At 37.9% G+C, this 17417-nt stretch overlaps 5 protein-coding genes across 7 annotated transcripts; 2 read left to right on the plus strand and 3 right to left on the minus strand.

Moving 5' to 3' along the window:
- Nucleotides 1-620: 620 nt before the first annotated feature.
- LOC115562829 (tensin homolog) lies at nucleotides 621-2593 on the minus strand. The gene has a single exon (XM_030384960.2). It carries the CDS (start codon nucleotides 2426-2428, stop codon nucleotides 800-802), a length of 1629 nt encoding a protein of 542 aa, XP_030240820.1. The 5' UTR covers nucleotides 2429-2593; the 3' UTR covers nucleotides 621-799.
- A 1635-nt stretch (nucleotides 2594-4228) lies between these two features.
- Nucleotides 4229-7532, minus strand: LOC108658446 (uncharacterized). The gene is made up of 4 exons (XM_089265733.1): nucleotides 7280-7532; nucleotides 5375-5763; nucleotides 5133-5305; nucleotides 4229-5056 (listed from the first exon to the last, which is right to left on the minus strand). The coding sequence occupies exons 1-4, from the start codon at nucleotides 7325-7327 to the stop codon at nucleotides 4494-4496; spliced, it is 1173 nt and encodes a 390-aa protein (XP_089121859.1). The 5' UTR covers nucleotides 7328-7532; the 3' UTR covers nucleotides 4229-4493.
- Nucleotides 7533-8589: 1057 nt separating this feature from the next.
- Nucleotides 8590-9274, plus strand: MED21 (mediator complex subunit 21). Its single transcript, XM_030384937.2, has 2 exons — nucleotides 8590-8750; nucleotides 8813-9274. The coding sequence occupies exons 1-2, from the start codon at nucleotides 8709-8711 to the stop codon at nucleotides 9197-9199; spliced, it is 429 nt and encodes a 142-aa protein (XP_030240797.1). The 5' UTR covers nucleotides 8590-8708; the 3' UTR covers nucleotides 9200-9274.
- Nucleotides 9275-10261: 987 nt separating this feature from the next.
- Nucleotides 10262-15861, minus strand: Set1 (SET domain containing 1). Its single transcript, XM_030384921.2, has 5 exons — nucleotides 15528-15861; nucleotides 15212-15461; nucleotides 11346-15109; nucleotides 10648-11281; nucleotides 10262-10577 (listed from the first exon to the last, which is right to left on the minus strand). Exons 1-5 carry the CDS (start codon nucleotides 15830-15832, stop codon nucleotides 10404-10406), a joined length of 5127 nt encoding a protein of 1708 aa, XP_030240781.1. The 5' UTR covers nucleotides 15833-15861; the 3' UTR covers nucleotides 10262-10403.
- A 541-nt stretch (nucleotides 15862-16402) lies between these two features.
- UQCR-11 (Ubiquinol-cytochrome c reductase 11 kDa subunit) lies at nucleotides 16403-17235 on the plus strand. 3 transcript variants are annotated; one of them, XM_030384939.2, is made up of 3 exons: nucleotides 16403-16552; nucleotides 16832-16926; nucleotides 16990-17235. In XM_030384939.2, the coding sequence occupies exons 2-3, from the start codon at nucleotides 16840-16842 to the stop codon at nucleotides 17161-17163; spliced, it is 261 nt and encodes an 86-aa protein (XP_030240799.1). In that variant the 5' UTR covers nucleotides 16403-16552; nucleotides 16832-16839; the 3' UTR covers nucleotides 17164-17235. The 3 variants fall into 3 exon arrangements, with proteins under 3 accessions (XP_030240799.1, XP_030240798.1, XP_089113195.1); XM_030384938.2 differs by having other exon boundaries at nucleotides 16434-16591; XM_089257069.1 differs by lacking the exon at nucleotides 16403-16552 and having other exon boundaries at nucleotides 16809-16926.
- The last annotated feature ends 182 nt before the right edge of the window (nucleotides 17236-17417 follow it).

The following is a 17417-nucleotide window of genomic DNA, read 5'->3' on the forward strand; positions in this document are numbered from 1 at the left end:
ACTGCTACTATCTATGTCTAATACTACTATTTCTGCAACTACTACTATTTTTGTGCTGCTACTACTAGCACCACTACCATTACTCCTACTCAATCCAAGCTCCTTTTATAACCATAAAAATTCTTTCTTTGTTACCCAGATATCATCGCTTCATTTAATCCTTTCTGTAAATAGTGCCCATCATTCGGCAATTCTCAGTCAACTAAGGATATCTTGGTAGCAAATGAAAGAAGTTATATCCAGATTCTTTCTACCCTTGCTAAATATTTTGTGATTCTTGACTAGAAAACATGAAATTTGGTTCAAAAATATGAGAAACCATCATCTGACTGTAATCTAATTGCTTATCTGACACTCGATCAAAAGCTAATTGCGATTTATTACAAAAAAGTCTGATGGTCTATAAACCATATATGTAATATTCTCAAATATTCAAGAAACCTAGTGCAAATCCGGATATACGTTCTATGTACTCACAGTCCAAAACAAATGAGGATACATATAGGAAATATTTGGCTGCAGATTTCAATTAAATTTATTTCCTGTTTGCTTATTTTTTTATTACATGGGAATCAAAGAGATTCTTGATTCTTGCAGAACAAAGAACATATTATTTGCATATATATGAATGGATATTAGGTATTATAGATAACAAATAAATGAAGTTGTCTGATTTCTCAAGCGGATTTCTGGTATATTCTGCTTATTTTATTATAAATATTCAAATTAAAACATATTTTGGTATATCTGTATTATTATTTCTCATGTATCATATAGGGCATACTGATATTTATCGAATTTACAGCATTTTGCAATTGTGATTGAGCGGAAGAACCTTGTGTGCAAAGGAAACAATGGCGGAAGCGGGCTGCATAGAGGACAGGTCGCAAAAGATATGACATTGATTGTCTTTGGATCCAGTCAGAGGCCGCGCGACAAATGCGAAGATTGACTTATTGACGGAGCGCTGAAGTCCTTCGTCGGATGCCGGAACGCTCCAAAAATGATTACCGGGGTCCATGGAGAAGTGCGAAATGTTTTTAGCCGGATAGTGACGGCGGAAGAATTGTTTGCGAGTGTTGTCGGTCAGTGTGATTCCCTGTTCCGATATCTTTATGTGAACCTCTAAGGGAACTGGTGCCGTCGGGGCTGAGTACATTTCATTGACTGCCTTCCGAACTGCATCGTCTCCGGTGAGGGACTCCATATTGTGCTGGAACAGGTAGAGCACATTGCAAGCGGCACCCTGCGCCAGCACCTGCTTTTGGCTCAGGATCAACTCCTCGTTATTCGAGATTAGTAGCAGATCTCTATCTGGTATAATGAGGGTGGTGGGAAGAGACATCTGGTTGATTGAATGCTCGTATACAAAGGCCGATAAAGACGTAAAGATTGGCTCATTGCTGCATCCCATCAGGCGAACACCCCGATTTGTGGGCTCCAAGAGGAAGTGGCGTACCAACTGGTCCCCGTATCCCGGCCCAGTCACCACGCCAGGCGGCGGCTTAGCTACGCGTAAGACCAAGCCAAATGCATTCCGGTACGTTGTTGAGTTGCGAATGAGAAATGTTCCGGGTCTGGCATCACGCAACAAGTCGACTGCTTCGTCGCGACTCATGTTGGGCTTATACCAAAACTGAGACGAGTCCTTGGCAAACTTAACCAGATGTGGCTCGACTTCCTTGGTATGATTGACAAACACATCGGCTTGCTGAAGAGCCCGTTCCCCATGGTGCAGCTCTGTGCCCTCATCGAACATTAGAGCCTTTGCTGGTTTGGGTGTTGGATACGGGCTGACACATCGCTCGGAGTTCAGAGGTCTCTGAACGTATGGGAACGTTGGAGTTTTCGAACGGGTCTTTTCGACGAGCTGCAATTCCGGGCTCCGTCCTTTGCTAGGCGTACCTAATTCAGCGTCTGGTAGATCGCTGGACTCAATCAGCTCATCTCTAATTGCTTTTCTCTCGAGTAGCGGCGAGTTGAGCCGCTTGTGCAGCTCATCCAAGTCCCGCTGGATCGTCTCATCCTGAGCTAACTTTCTCGCGAGTGCTCTGTTTGCATCTTCCACATGCACTTTGCGCTCCATTAGCATATCTTCGAACTCTTGGCGGGAAGGTGTCTTCCGCACCAACGGGCACGACGCCGAAATGCTGGGTCGAACGCTCTTTCGGGGTAAGGAATGGCTGGCCATATTTTTAATTTGCACAGACTTGTTGTCCGACATGTCAGTGGGCTCATTTGTTTCGACATGATGCAAGTCGCGGGTATTGAAGCCGACCGGAACGTTGCCGTACGTGAAGGGAAGTGCGTCCTCGCGGGCATGGTATGGAATATTATCTGGATCCGGATCTGATTCCGGGTCTGCTTCGAAGGCAGAACCTTGCACAACTCTGTTCAATGGAACAGATGGCTCGCACACCGAGGCCATTGAAAAATAATGTTTCAAAACTTTTGCGTTTATTTTTACGATCCGCAAGATATAAATAGTCTTCTATATGCATACGTATGTATGTCGATGCACAAGTTCTACGGCGAGTAGCGCTGCGCACACGTCCGCCAGGAACCAATTCTGACAGTTGACTAACGAAAACAGCAAAACCATGAACTAAGCATTCGCCACAAAATACTCTTACACATGGTAGCATTATTTTTACAACAAATTTGTGGCCTAGTCTCTGTATATCTAATGTCTATGTATTTATATTTGAAGAACATTAAATCAAATCGTACTGTCTCAAAAATTGACCGTTTTGTTTATAAGCATATATATATAAATCGCCCTAAAAAAGCCTATTCAAAAGCTGAAGAAAGTAAATATTCAAATAGGGCTTTGTTTGGCCAAATTATATATAAATTTATATATAGGCTGTAAAAATAGTTGGAATAATAGCATAGGTAAGCATATTGTAATTACATTTTAGAACCAAGGCATTGAATTTAATTTTCCAGAAGTTTCCACAGGGCATACAACCGTTTTTGAGACCTTCGAGGCTCATTTGACTTTCCTTTAACATATTAATCCAATTTTCATCATCAAGCTCTTTGTAGTTTTAAAAAATAGTTCCATTTTTGCTTTCTGTTGACGTGTTTAATAATTGTTCATTGATTCTAATTTTTAAAGCAAAAAATTAAGATGTCTTTCCTTTGTAAAATATATATACTACATATGCTCTTTACAGTCTGATGAATATATTGTTTTTAGTGTTTAGACGTTCTGGAAACTTTATTAACACATGTTTCCGTATTCAGCTTATAATATTTCTATTAACCTATTAATGCTTATATTATTTTAACCAAAGACGCGTAAATAAGTAAATAAATGAGTGAGTATATACACAAATCTATAATTCATCTTCGACATCTGTTCGTCTTTGACTGAACTGAAATGTACAATATATACTTATATGTATATATATATATATATATATATATATATATATATATATATATATATATATATATATATATATATATATATATATATATATATATATATATATATATATATTAATATATATATTAATATGAACTGATTATATATACAAACATATGTAGTTCATATTCACCATCTGTTGTTGCGAGATTTGGCATTTGAAATACGCAGTCTTTCGCTTTTTTCTCTTTTGGATCTTTCGCCCTTAATATCGATTTAAATCGATATAGTAAAAATCGAAGTTTAATTGAATTATTACTACAATTTTTGGCAATTTTACCGTGGAACTGCAATTAAAATTACAGGAACGGTGGCAATTGTTTTAAATTGATGTAGACATAACGAAATTACAAATAATAATTTGTTCGTATTTTGAAGTCATTAAACCTTAAACTTTAATGCTCAATCTCACTTTATCGATTTAATAAATAACCTATATATAAAATAGTAAATCATTCAGGGAGAAACATTGTTGTATTTAAAGCCCAAATTCAGCATGCTATTATATTCTGTGTGTATGTAGTACTCGGTTAAAACTAATATATGTATACGCTTTTAGAAAAGAGCAAGTGTCTGAAATATTACTCCAGTCTGCAAACTTAGACAGTACGTGACTGCAGCCAGCTGAAAAAAAAAAAAAAAGAAATGCGCGTTGTTGAAAATAGTATTGCAATAAAATCCAAGCGTAGACATGCAGACCCAGCAATGCTCTATAAGTTCCCAATTCAATGATGGATTTGCATATTTTAGACTCCCCCCAGTTCCCTCATTCGCTTTAAATGAAAATTCTTGAAATTATAATTTAACTATTTACTCAAAAGACAAAATTTTGGATTGTTGCAGAAGGTAATATACATTGTTGATATCACAATAAATTATTGATCTTAATTATACTTATTATAGTGTAATGCAGTCGAAAATGAACACTTCAGTTATACCTAGCTATAAGCTGCAATAAAAATAATCAGTTTTCGTTGATTTATATAATATTATTTGTATGTGGTAAAGAAATGCAAGGAATACTAATAGTCTGGGGACCAGTCGGAAGTGAGGAAACTATTTAGGATATGATTGATATTTCCTTGATGCGCGAATCTCGCCTTGTTCTAGGCGGAGGTATGGGGGCAGGGCCCTGTGTATTGACGCTGGGGCTGTCATCGACCTTATCGATGCAACCGTTGGATAAATCAGGCTTAAAGACTCTGCTTTGGGATAGGTTAACTAAGGAGGCAGCTTTTTGCTTCTGGCAGAACTTCTTCAGGAAAATGTCCTTCCACTCGCTTAGCTTGGCAGGCTTCAGGTAGACGTATACGCCGCATATTACGAATGCCGCGATCATCAATAGCAAAATAAATCCTATCAAGAACATAACCGAAGTGAAGTGGCCGTCAGTGGACTCCACTTGATCAGTCTTGGCAGGCGTAGCAGTTGTAGTGGTAACACGATATGTGGGCCGGGCAGGACGTATGGGTAGACGAGCATCCGGGGTCAAGGCGATATCCGAACATGCCCGAAACTCCTCCTGGGGACCACAGCCAACGGCACCCACACCATCCTCACACATGCCCCAATTGTTTCCGGCTACGTAGCGCCACTGGAGCACACACTGGTTGCATAAGAGATCTGCAATCAATAAATCGACCGTAATGAGGAAACTGTGGACACGAAATTCAGCGATAGAAATACTCGAAGCATTTACCTGGCAATCGTGCTTTGATTTCATAAATGCGACTACCATTACGAGGATAGAATCGGGTGTCTAAGTCACTCGGACTACGCTGCGATGGCGAGCCACTTATTATAGGCAGCACGTTTTCGTCAAGGCAAAGCTGCTTGGCACTCGGCTTTGGACACAATCGAAACTCGAAGTAGCTGCAAGCCAAAATAAAATCAAAACAAAACAAAGCATATATACATACATTCATTGGCAAGTCCCCTTACCCCATGTGACTGGCGGTCAGTTCCACTCGTATTGTCATTTCGGAGCCCGGCAAATAGCTGCGAACGATAACGCCCTGGCCCCATTGGCCCCCATTTTCATGTGGGCGTGGCTCTGGCATATCCCAGGCGTCGCCACATTCCCCACATTTTCCCCCGTTGCGCTTCCACTGGCGCGTAAAGCCCCCGCAGTAGAGCTCGTGATCATTGTAGTCCGGCGGAGTCTGAAATCCATAGCGCCAGGCCGAAGCCCTACTGGGAGGCTCTATAAGCCTGCCATGAGCATCGCAGAGCTGAGCCAAACCAAAGAGAGCTAAGCAGAAAATGGGAAACAAATAACAGAAATGTGAACTGGACTTTAGGGGGCCATTCCTATGTCGTCCAGGCATCAGCTGAAAATACAAAACTCCCAGAATGATTCAACTTGACTTGGACAGATGAACTGAATTAGTTCTAAAGCAGCTTTATTATGATAAAAAACAATTTTAATTATATTTTGTCTTTTCTGACTTTATAAACTATTTATTTTTCTGATCCGGAACGACAGCTGGCTTGTCCTTCCGTTCATTTGTCTGATTTTCTGTCGATTCTTCTGTCCGTTCGTTCAACTGCTCGACAGTTAATTTGTCCATTCGCTCATCGATCAGTCTGTCTGTCAGTTCGTCTGTCCGTATGTTCATCCGTCCCTTTGTCTGTTCGTATGAATTATTGCCTCTGGTGCGGCACCTATAACAGTTAGATATGTAGGTGATTTCTGACATTCGCAATCAGATTTAGATAATCGATTAGTAGCACTCCATTTACAACAAATGATAAACAAAAATATAAAATTTACATCAAATTTTAAATATCTTTGAACTGCTTTCAGTATTTAAGAGCTACTGAATCTAATATGATAAAAAAAAGATCTTAAGTACATGGTAATGAAATATCGAGCTCTTCTATTTTCGGATGCTCTTTGCCATTCTACTGTTTTTCTTTACTTTCAAAGGGTCCGGTGCGGAGGCGGCGCATCACGACTAGAGTGCTTTTGTGTTTTATGCAAATAGCTATTTCTTAAGGTCTATAAACACCCAAATTTATTACAATGGGCACATTCTTATGCAATCCATATACCATACACCATAAAAAAAATGTTTATAATTTGACTGTTGTACTCTCGATTTCTCAATACTATATCACATGAATAAAAATCAGCGTAATTATAAGAAAGTCGCTCCTAATTAATGTCAAAACGAAAAAACAGAAGATATCGAATCATTTTCTTGATACTGATCACTAATTATAAAAAATCTTGCGTAAGGGAATAATTATTTATTGCCACAAATCGAGCAAAATATTTACGAAATCTATTAACATCTTTGGATTCTGTTTTTGTTTTTAATAGTTTTTTGTTTGTGTCGAATTTTCGTTTTTATTTTTTTGAATACAAGAACCCGTTTTAAAGATATAAAAATTACTTTTGAGTCAGACCAAGAACCAGTTTAGATTAATCTTATTTCCACTTCCTGAACTGGTATTGTGAACGCGTAAAGTCCTGAATATGGACATACTAAATATAATATTGAATATCATATGCACTCATGTATTTTAATGGTCAATTACAACAGCGAAATTAAAAAGCTAACAGAGCAATATGATTATCACCTTATATACAAACACACACATACACACTTCATATAATTCGCTTTCATTGTCTAACTTTCACCTATTCACGGATTACTCAAAACTCTTGTATACCTGCATACACTAGCTTGCAAGAGTGTGAATATTCGTATGAGACATACATATGTATATATGTTCAATTCTATATGTACACATATATGGCTACATATGTACGTGAACTCATTCTCACAGACGCTTCACAATGATGCTAAAAGAAACAATTCTTTAAAATAGGCAACTCACATGCAGTAGTGGTCTCTTGAAGCAATTTTTGTTGCTACTATCTCTCATAGCAGACTTTTTAATTTATGTAGGGCTCGATGTGATGTTATCAGTTTGTGTTTTTTTGGCTGCGGTTCTTCAAGTTTAAATAGATCACAAATGGGGAGGCCTTTCACTTCTTTAGCGACGCGAAGTTATCACTTTTAACAAAAATCGAATTTCGTGCTCCGTCCACCAGCTTTAAGCAAAGACTGATTAACCGCGAGTCCAAGCGTGCGGACTTCAGTCACATTTTCGGCTCTTTGAGCTGCTCAACTGGTTTGGAGAAATTTTTGTTTAGTGCCTCTGAAGAGCGTCGCTTCGCTGAGTCTGCTCAACACACTCGTATGAATGTTGTATGTTTTATGTTGCGTTCATGGGGTCTGTTGAGAGTGGTCATGGTTCATGGCGCCTAAGGAACCGTGTGTTGAACATGAACACCAAATCCCAGAAGTATTACGCTTAGCTACCTTTTTACATTATCTCTCACACGTTCGTCAGTAAATAAGTTGTTTTTCAAATGACACAGCTAGTGTGCGGCTTAATCGTCTTCATATTATATAATTTGAATACATAATACACGTGATATTTGTGCCCAGTAATGCTAGAAAACATGCAAAATTGGTATTATGAAAAGATAATTATAATTATCAAATAAAACTCAATGATTTCCGTATGAAATATTATCTTCGAAATAACAATTTCGTTCTTTTTTTTTTTTCTTTATTAATTTTTTACATAGACCTTAAAACCTTTAAATAAAACTGTATCAAGTTTGAGCTGTAAAGTGTATTAAATAAAGGAATATACAAATGACAGAATATATTATATCAATTTTTGTATATATTTTTTATCTACTATTGTTTACGAACATACGAACGTAGGATTATACCATTATGTCAGTCCCCAGAACAAAATTGATCAAAGCACGCATTTTATACAAACTGCGCGAAAAAACAGATTAGTGACATCATATGGAAAGTATAGCACAAATTCCTTATTTACTATTATTGTATTTTTAATTGAAAATTTTTAAAATTTTATATTTAAAAAAAATTCATACAAACACTAAATTTAATTTGGAATGGGTTTTGAGCATATGTATGTACGGATAAAGTAACGGGAATACTTATGTATATGGGTGAAAATAAATTTTTGAAAATAATTGCCCGCGCAATTGAATTACAATATATTTTCTAGTATTTTATTATCGGTATAATATTCAAAGTGAAATCAATAGCTTTAAATCGGAAATCGGTATTTAAGGAGCGTCGACAGTCGATAGACTGTGGGCAACCTTTACTCCCATCACTAATGCACAACAGATTACTTCAGAAAATTCGGCGTTTTCGTTGATGAGTTAGAATTCTTGGAAAAGGAGAACAAAAAAAAGGCGAAAACCTAGTAAGCCATGGCAGACAGACTTACTCAACTGCAGGACACTGTCAATCAAGTAAGCGGTCGATAAATATATGAATAACATAGATATGAGTAACTGTATTGCCGTTGTTTTAGCAAGCTGAGCACTTCTGCAATGCCATCGGTGTAATTCAGCAAACCTCATATCCCAGTAAGTTTGCAAATTTCGACAGAACTGGCTCGCAGACACCCGTACAGAACCCGCCTCAAGAAGACTATGCTCAACTTTTCGCCCAGCTGATCGCTCGATGTGCTAAGGACATTGATACGCTCATTGAATCATTGCCCAATGAAGACAGTTCACTTGAATTACAAAATTCGAGTCTTAAGCGACTGGAGATTGAAAATCAAGAAACTGCGGAGCAGCTCGAACAAGTTGTTCAGAAAGGGGAATTATTACTTGAGAAGATACAATCGGCTCTGGGGGACATTGCCCAATCACAATTAGATATGCAAATAACATTAAAGCCCAACTTAAAATGAAATTACGATAGTGGTTTAAGTAATTTATATATGTAGACTAAGTAAATTGTGTGAATTAAACTGCTAAAAATCTAATATTATGTCAATGAAATTAATTTATTTGAAAATGGTTGAAGCGTAGTCAAGTCCAAATATTCTATTATCATGTATACTAATGTATATGAGACCACAGAAATTATCCATGATATTTGAACACAACTTCCTAATTTAAATGACATAAATATCATTTAAGCTCTTTTATTCTGGGTATTTTTGTATACTCTGTACTAGAGTTACTTACATAGCATGGATACAGGGATCGGTTCAATCTATTGCCCAATAGATTTCATAAATTTCAAGAAAATACTTGACATATCTATTCAATTCAGTCAGACACATTTAATCAATTCATTCGCTCTATCAATATTTAATAAATATTTTGAATGCAGGCCTGCTTCATCTCAGCTACTATAGATATATGAATACATACTATGAATTTCGGAAATAATTCATAGATTTCAAATACTATATTTTTATATTTTGAAAATCAGCTTTTATCCTATAGTAACCTATTTCAATAAATCAATAAATCGATTTTGAAGTACATAAAAATGAGTCTTATATATTCGTTGTTTTCCATTGAAATATTTGATGGATAAAGGAAAAAACGCGTTGCAAATCCTTTTTTTAGCATTTTACTTTATACAGATTATTCACATTTTAATATTATACACTTCAATGTAAACTTATATATATTTACATACCAGAAAGAACTGTTACTATTAAAAATAAATACTTAATGAAGTAGAGGTCCATATTGCTTAAAATTAAGTTTAAAAAACTATATTTAATAAGGTAAATATTGCTGACTATTGATACGATTCTTAAAAACTGAAACATATAAAAAACAGGCATTTTGTAGTCAAATTTACATGTTATTAGATATTACCTTTATTAACCAAAGCGTTACGAACTATAAATCTACGAATTTAAAGGCTATTTTTCAAAACAAGCGGCGATGCGATGCTTTGAATTTTCTTTATATATTATTTTAAATTACTTAAGATACAAAAAATGTTCTAATTAAATGTAACAGAATATATAAAATAATATTGATTACTTTTAAGCGTGGTAATAACATAGTGTGTTAAAGTAAAAGCAATTATTAACATTCATTTTCAGTAATTAATAATGCAGCATATTCTAAATCCAGTTCTTCTTCGATTTAGTTAAGCGTACCCCTGCACCCTTGAGCTCCACATAGACATGGGATTTTCTCCTCCTCTAAAGGAAATTTGTAGTCATAAGTAATTTCTTCGTTAACACCAATAGGTTGTTTTGAATATATAACAATTTTTTTTTCGGACTCTATGGTAATGACTTTGGCATAACAATTTGGCTGCAAACAGAATCAATAATCAATACATTAACAAGAGCTTTAATCATTGGTACCATTTAGTTATACTTACATTACAGCTATGATTTATAAATCTTGCCAAATTGCCACATTTAGTCGCATCAATAATAGTCTCCATATCGATTCGGAATAAATATGAGCTTCCAATGCCAATCGCTTCATACTTAGTCTCTCTTAAATCTGCAACTACCGGTCGAATCATTTGGCCAACATATTCGATAACCATTTCATCTGCTGCGATAGGTTCCATGGCAAATAATCCCCAGTCGTGAATTGCCGATTTTGCAAACTTCAGCTGCTTTTTACGGAATTTGAGCTGATTGAATTTCAAAAGCTCGGACTCGCCCATCGATCCGAAGGCCGTCAGAAGACGTCGCTGATTCGATCGAGCCTCACGAGAAATGCCTTGCATTTTAGATATTAATTTGTTATGATGATGGTTTGTCAATGCCGTCGGCTCGTCGCATCGATCGTCATTTTGAGTGTCATGTATGTTTGCTTTAGCATGATGATATTTGTGTTTAGCCTTCTCGCGTACATCCAACTTATAAAAGCCCTCAGTTCGTGCGCAACCGGTTTTGTGTCTCATGAGTTCGTCGTCCTTACGTCGTTTTTTAGGAGGAGGCGGCCAGAACGCTCTGTCCGTGGTGCAGTGATTAACCCAATGAGTATTATTCAAAAACATACTGAAATTACAAACAAGCAAGGTGATTAGAAGTTTGCTTGAAATCTAAACAACAATTGACTTACGCATATGGCTCCTTTTGTAAATGCTCAATATAGCTTGCCTTGATGTACTTAATGTCCTCCAAATCGATGCCTTTTGTCAAGAAAGTGTATAGGATTACCATTTCTTCATTTTGATCACGGGGATTGAACATTTCACACGGAACAAAGTTAGCGGTTTGGCGAGCCAATTCGGAAAGTGTATTCTTCATTGACTCTATTTTCGTCTTTTTATTAACCTGCCGCCCTGAAAAATCTTTCTTTTTCTTTTGAGCTCGAACAGAATCCTTGCGAGGTCTTCCAGGTCCAGGCCTTGCAAGCTGCATATTGTCAGCCTCTTTTTTATTTTTAGAATCAAATTGGTCCGCTGAAGCACCGGCTGCAAATGCACCTTGTGCTTGCGGAGGCAAGGAATAACAATGCTCTAATGCCACTTGACTAGCTTGGGACGCTTGACTGGATCCACTGTCGGAAGAGACGGGCGACTCCTTTCCGTTATAAATTCGTGTATGCTCATTCTGCGGAGGGCCAGATTGATCTGTTTTAAAAACTTCCGTTTTTAAATTGGTGTCTGTTTGCAAAGTACTTGCATCTTCAATATCATTCGACTGATTATTAGTACTCTTAGTACTTTTCAAACTAATTTCAGTCTTTACTGTGCTCGAATAGTGTTTTCCTTCGACGTCAGCTTCTATAACATTTTTGTTGTATAGTTTTGCTTCTTCCACTAGTAATTTCGCACCAGGTGTTGGAGGCAGCTTTGAAATATCAGGTGTGTCAGGCATCTCAAAGCTCGACATTTTATCAATATCCAAATTGAGATCGACATTTAATTTATTGTCTGCCTGACTTGACTTTTTCTGTTGTTCCTCTAGAAATTCGCGCTCGATTTGGGCCATGTATTCTGTGTTTCGGCGTCTCTTTTCCTGATACTCTCGTTCTTCTTCCGAGTCACTATAAATACGATCGTACCCGAAATGAGATTTCCCTGTACCTAAATCATCAGACTTTGATACAGTTTCTTCGTTGTAATCCGGTGGCGGAACAGGTGTAGGAGATCGGCGGGATTCACTATCCATTTTATCATCTGTCTTCGATTCTCTTTCGAATGTTGCAGCCATTTCCGTTTCCTCCATGTCAAAACAACTATCCTTGCTTATGTCTTCGAGGTCAGACGGAATGGATGACATGAGATTAGGTTTGGAGCTCGTGAATAGTTTACTCTCTGTTTTCTCATCATCATCTTCATCAGTATCAGAGTATATGTCCATTTTTTTCAAGCGACTTCGCTTGGTTGACGAAATTCGATTTATTGATTGATTCTCTTCTTCAGAATCCGAATATACATGTAATATTTTTTCATCGGAAGCTTTCAAGTCACGTCTACGCTTCTTGGTAAACTTGTCCCTTTCACTTAAATTGCTGGGTGGGATGTCTTCATCAAAGCTTTCATCGTCGCTACTCCTGTCATTTTCTGCTCTATTGCCCATATCGTCAGCCTCATTTTCGCCATCGCTATTGGAAGACGACGACGTAGACGACGAAAAGAAACTCGAGGCACTTCCCTTTCTTTTCAGTCGTATATTGTTTGATGTAGGACGTAATTTTCCAATATCCCTTTGCAAAGTGCGCCGTTTTAAGCTAAGATTTTGGGCATCGGAACTGCCCATATTTGAATCATCTTTATCTGAATCCGAACGCTGTACCATTTCCTCTTGGTCACTAAGATCCCGTTCCAATTTGTCGGGAATGGGACTAGGGTGTTTGGGCACACGCCGGAATGATGGTAATTTCGGCATTGCAGCTCGTATACCAATACTGGTGAAGGACTGAAAGTCTGGAATTTCTCTTTGCGTATTGATTAATTGATTAATGTCGGGCGGTTTCTCCTGCGATGTTTGTTTTTCCGCTGAGATATTATTAGTTGTACCGGTCTCGACAGCAGCTGACAATTGTTTTGTACGCGCTTTTGCCGTTTGCTCATCCCACCAAGCCTCAAAATTCTTGAAAGCTGTCATCTCAATCATGCGTTTGTTAACATCTCGTTTAAGGATTTGTTTCAGTTCATCAACAATTATATTCATGACCTTCTTAACGTTTTGCTTCACCTCATCATTTTGATCTGGCTGGGTATGCTGATAACCATATGCTTGCATGTACGGATCCAAATTGAAGGAGTCCGCCGAAACAACTCCCGGGAGGTATGGCGCTTGCATATATGCAGGGTTCGAAAAGTACTTTCCGGTCAACCCCGAGCTCGGTGCTATGGCAGATGGATAGTGGCCATATCCATATGCTGATTGATGATAATAATAATTATTATGACTTGAAGCATGGGAATCCGTATATCCGGCAAACATCATTTTTGATGCCAGTTGGGTTGGCGCATGTGCAGGTTCTTTTACCGTTTCTTCATGTGACGATAAACTTGACAATGACATATTATCGTCATTGTTATCATTTGCTTCGGACTTTTCAACTGGGACCTGAATATCTTTCTTGATCAGAATGTCGTCATCACTTGATATATCACTAGCGCCTTGCTGCTGTAAAGCCGAAAGAGTTTTATCAGTTCCATGCTTGTTCTGGTTGCTATTTGAATCGCAATCCGCTGCCTCGCTGATATCATCAACCTTAGGTTTTTCTGTTTCAGAATCACTGCTATCCATTTGCAGAAAAGGTGGCGCATTTCCAAAGGTCTTTCCTTTAAATATGAGTGCAATACGTGTGTCTAAATCAACATTCTCCGAGTTGGTTTCTGACTCGGCAGCTGTCTCCAGATTATTATTCGATTTGCTTGACTGTGATCGTTTTGGTGATGCTTGTTGCTTTATACCAACTGACTCCGTTGAAGGTGAGATATCTTTTGAATATGACTTCAATGGTGGAGGTTGTGGATCGTCCCAGTTTTCTTCCTCTTCTTGGGGCGGAGGTGGGGGCGGTATAATCTGTGAGTCTGGTTGCGGTGCGGGCCACCTTCGGTGGGAGCTGCTCCATGATTGGACACTTTCACTCATAGTGTAGCTGTAATGGTTATATCCGTAATCAGACGGTATATGGTTAGGTGCCGGAATGCCAGAATAATATTGTTGGTTTTGAAACACCGACGAAGTACCATTTTCGTCTTCAGTGCATTCATAGCGTATATCGTGCTTAGAACTAATGCGCTCCTTCCGATCGCCATCAGTATCCATTGATCTGTCACGATCACGTTCTCGGTAATCCCGTTCTTTTGACGAACTTAAGCGGTGATCTCTTCTGTCCCTCATCCGATCGCGAGAATGATCTCTTGATCTATTGCGCTCGCGAAATTTATCTCGTCCTTTCGAGCGAGAATAATCATATGACCTTGTGTCTCGATCTCTGTCTCTAGAACTATATAAACGATCTCTGTTTATGTCCGGACTCTTCTCCCGTGATCCCCGAGAGTAGTAATGGCGACCATGACGTGAACTACTATACTTATGACGTGACCCACGTTCCCGATCATAGCCACTTTCAACGGAATGTCGTGGCCGTTCTTTTATAAGACGATCTCGATCTCTGTGCCGATCTCTTTCCACTTCGCCATACGCGGAACTCTTGTAATAAGCGTTATAACCACTTCCAGAAACTAAATGTGGATCTTCCTTTTCTATGTATTCATGAAAATGTTCATTTACCGAAATATGCGTTGTTGTCGAATGAGGTGTGATCGGTGCCAATGGTCGAGGTGCAACAGGATTTGTAATATTATCAATGGTTTTCTTTAGAACGGCACCAAAAGGATCGCAGAATACGTTTAATATCTGTAATATACGAGAATGAATATGATTGTCCACTGTATAGACAGCTAACAGCTAACTGCTGCACACACTCAACAAACTATAAAATCGCTTAGAATCCATTACCTTTCCCATCACCGATTTCTGGTTGTACTTTTCGACAAACTGTCGTGCTCCTTTGGTGCTTTCAAAGACAATACGCGCGATGCCCAAATGCTTGTTTGTCGTTGGGTGATGGTATATAGTTATTTCATCCGTGGGCCCGCACTTGTCCAGTAGGCTAGAGAGGAACTGCTTGTCGATATTGTCATTTAGATTAACAACCGTGACCTCAATTGCAGGTGGCTGACCAACATAATCGGAATCGATCACAAATCTGTAAATATAATGCATGCTATTATTTATCAAGGTCTAAAATCCAAATACAAAAATGGCGCCTTACCGGGGTACAACCAGCATTAAAGGTTCGACAGGCTTGGCTCGAATTCGAATAAGTGGATTTCGTGGATCGCGAGGTGTTATTGTTGGGTACGTTGGGTCTCCAGGAACAACGCCGTCGTACCGATATAACTTGCTACCACATTTCAACAACTGCGGATCCGCTAATAATTTGAAGTTCCTATGCATTCTCGTTTGGCACGCAGGATTAAAGACATTACCATCACGATAGCCCTGCATCGTGATGTGCGTCTGTTCGCCCGATGATTCTCCGCCATTAATTAAGGTATAGTTATTGCTGGTATCCATAGAATATCAGTTGGCCACGTTTACGGGATCTTTTACAAAAGAGAAATAAAGCTACATCAGCAAATTTGTTGTTGGCATTTTTACAATATGACCACTCAAAATACAGTCAATATAAGGAATATGACTATTTTTGTTACTTACTTTAAGTAGCTTAAGACGACTACCGACTATGTCGGCGGGCACGTCCGGGAGTGTATTAAGAGGAAAACAAAAATGTTTGCGATATCTTTAATTCGACGAACAGAACCTCCTCGAATTCATGCAACGTAGTAATTAATGTTGTTTTATCAGCATTGTAGCGATTCTATCAAAAGAATATGAAATTCCCGATATATAACAACATATGAAGTATTAAAACACTGTCGAATAAAAAATACACAGAAAAAACGAGGCCTCGAAGGGATGTAAAATCAATGTTATCGATGTTTTTATGCATTTTGATCGATTATTATTAAATTACCTTTTTTGGGACGCTCCTCTTCCTATAAAATATATAATCCTTTTATTTATTGAAAACAACTTTTATTGTTTCTAAATATAGCAAAAATTAGATTACCTAGATTAATTTTAGCAATTGTTGACACAAACAGTGGGTAGCATCGGCGTTGTAAAAATACTGGCCTGGTACTTAATAGACATATGTGAATACGTTTAACTAGTATGGCAACGCTACTTATAAAATATCCGTATTGATTGCATCACAAGTCAATCGACAAAAAGGTTTTAACTTATTTTTTATAATTTAATTCCTTGCTTTTTGTAAGTTTGCCGCTAGCGCTTTTTTGAAATTCATATAATCTGCTCCAAATGGACTTGTTTTTGATTACTCACGGATAATTCAAGAATTCGCCCATAAACATCGTGGAAAACAGCGGTCTCTTCACATTATTATGTGCTGTTTTATATTCATATACATTCACATAATAATAGTGTTCTACATTTGAATCGAAATGTTTGTCACTAGTCAGATTTTTATTTCAAGTCTTACGTAATTTTCAGCATCTAAAATGGCCTTTTGGAAATTTTTCGGACTTCCCGTTGTTCGGGCTGATGATGATGAAGCGGAGCTGGTTGACCCGCAAGCCGAACTTAGAGTGAGTAGAAGTTTGTCGTTTATGTGTGTTAAAAACTGAATACAATTAATTTGCATTTTACAGGATAAGTGTCAGGCTAAGGGCCATATTGAAAGTCTATACAACAAATATCAGGAATGCAACGACCGTGTGAACAGTCGCTCGAAAACAACTGAAACATGCATGGAGGAACTGTTCGACTACGTCGCTGAGTTGGATCATTGCGTGGCGCACAGTCTTTTCTCAAAGCTCAAGTAGTTAAGCAATAAGATGATCTTATGTATTATTGTCTAATATACTGCGCTTGAGTAAAGTTGTTGAAGATTCTAAGTAATTGAATTTAACTTATTTATATAGTCAATTCATTGACTCCTTTTAATTGGTTTATGGATGGAAATAGTTTGTGAATGTGCAGAAAATTGTGTGTCGTACGATAATGACCATACTTAATCATACTATTTAAGTGATTCCTCTTAAGAATCGCTTCGTAATATTTGTAGCTGTGTTAGTTC

Source organism: Drosophila navojoa, chromosome 2 (assembly GCF_054131105.1).
Source record: "Drosophila navojoa isolate 15081-1374.11 chromosome 2, UAZ_NAV_1.0, whole genome shotgun sequence".
Classification (NCBI taxonomy): domain Eukaryota; kingdom Metazoa; phylum Arthropoda; class Insecta; order Diptera; family Drosophilidae; genus Drosophila; species Drosophila navojoa.

Bases quoted from the DNA above. Each gene is read 5' to 3' on its own strand.
- LOC115562829 (XM_030384960.2), bottom strand. From the start codon at position 2,428: ATGGCCTCGGTGTGCGAGCCATCTGTTCCATTGAACAGAGTTGTGCAA.
- LOC108658446 (XM_089265733.1), bottom strand. From the start codon at position 7,327: ATGAGAGATAGTAGCAACAAAAATTGCTTCAAGAGACCACTACTGCAT. The intron at 5,764-7,279 runs GTGAGTTGCCTA...TTGTATTTTCAG, and splicing joins TCAAGAGACCACTACTGCAT to CTGATGCCTGGACGACATAG. The intron at 5,306-5,374 runs GTAAGGGGACTT...TTTGGCTTGCAG, and splicing joins CTGACCGCCAGTCACATGGG to CTACTTCGAGTTTCGATTGT.
- MED21 (XM_030384937.2), top strand. From the start codon at position 8,709: ATGGCAGACAGACTTACTCAACTGCAGGACACTGTCAATCAA. The intron at 8,751-8,812 runs GTAAGCGGTCGA...CCGTTGTTTTAG, and splicing joins TGCAGGACACTGTCAATCAA to CAAGCTGAGCACTTCTGCAA.
- Set1 (XM_030384921.2), bottom strand. From the start codon at position 15,832: ATGGATACCAGCAATAACTATACCTTAATTAATGGCGGAGAATCATCG. The intron at 15,110-15,211 runs GTAATGGATTCT...CGTATATTACAG, and splicing joins AGAAATCGGTGATGGGAAAG to ATATTAAACGTATTCTGCGA. The intron at 10,578-10,647 runs GTAAGTATAACT...TTCTGTTTGCAG, and splicing joins TTATAAATCATAGCTGTAAT to CCAAATTGTTATGCCAAAGT.
- UQCR-11 (XM_030384939.2), top strand. From the start codon at position 16,840: ATGGCCTTTTGGAAATTTTTCGGACTTCCCGTTGTTCGGGCTGATGAT. The intron at 16,927-16,989 runs GTGAGTAGAAGT...TGCATTTTACAG, and splicing joins ACCCGCAAGCCGAACTTAGA to GATAAGTGTCAGGCTAAGGG.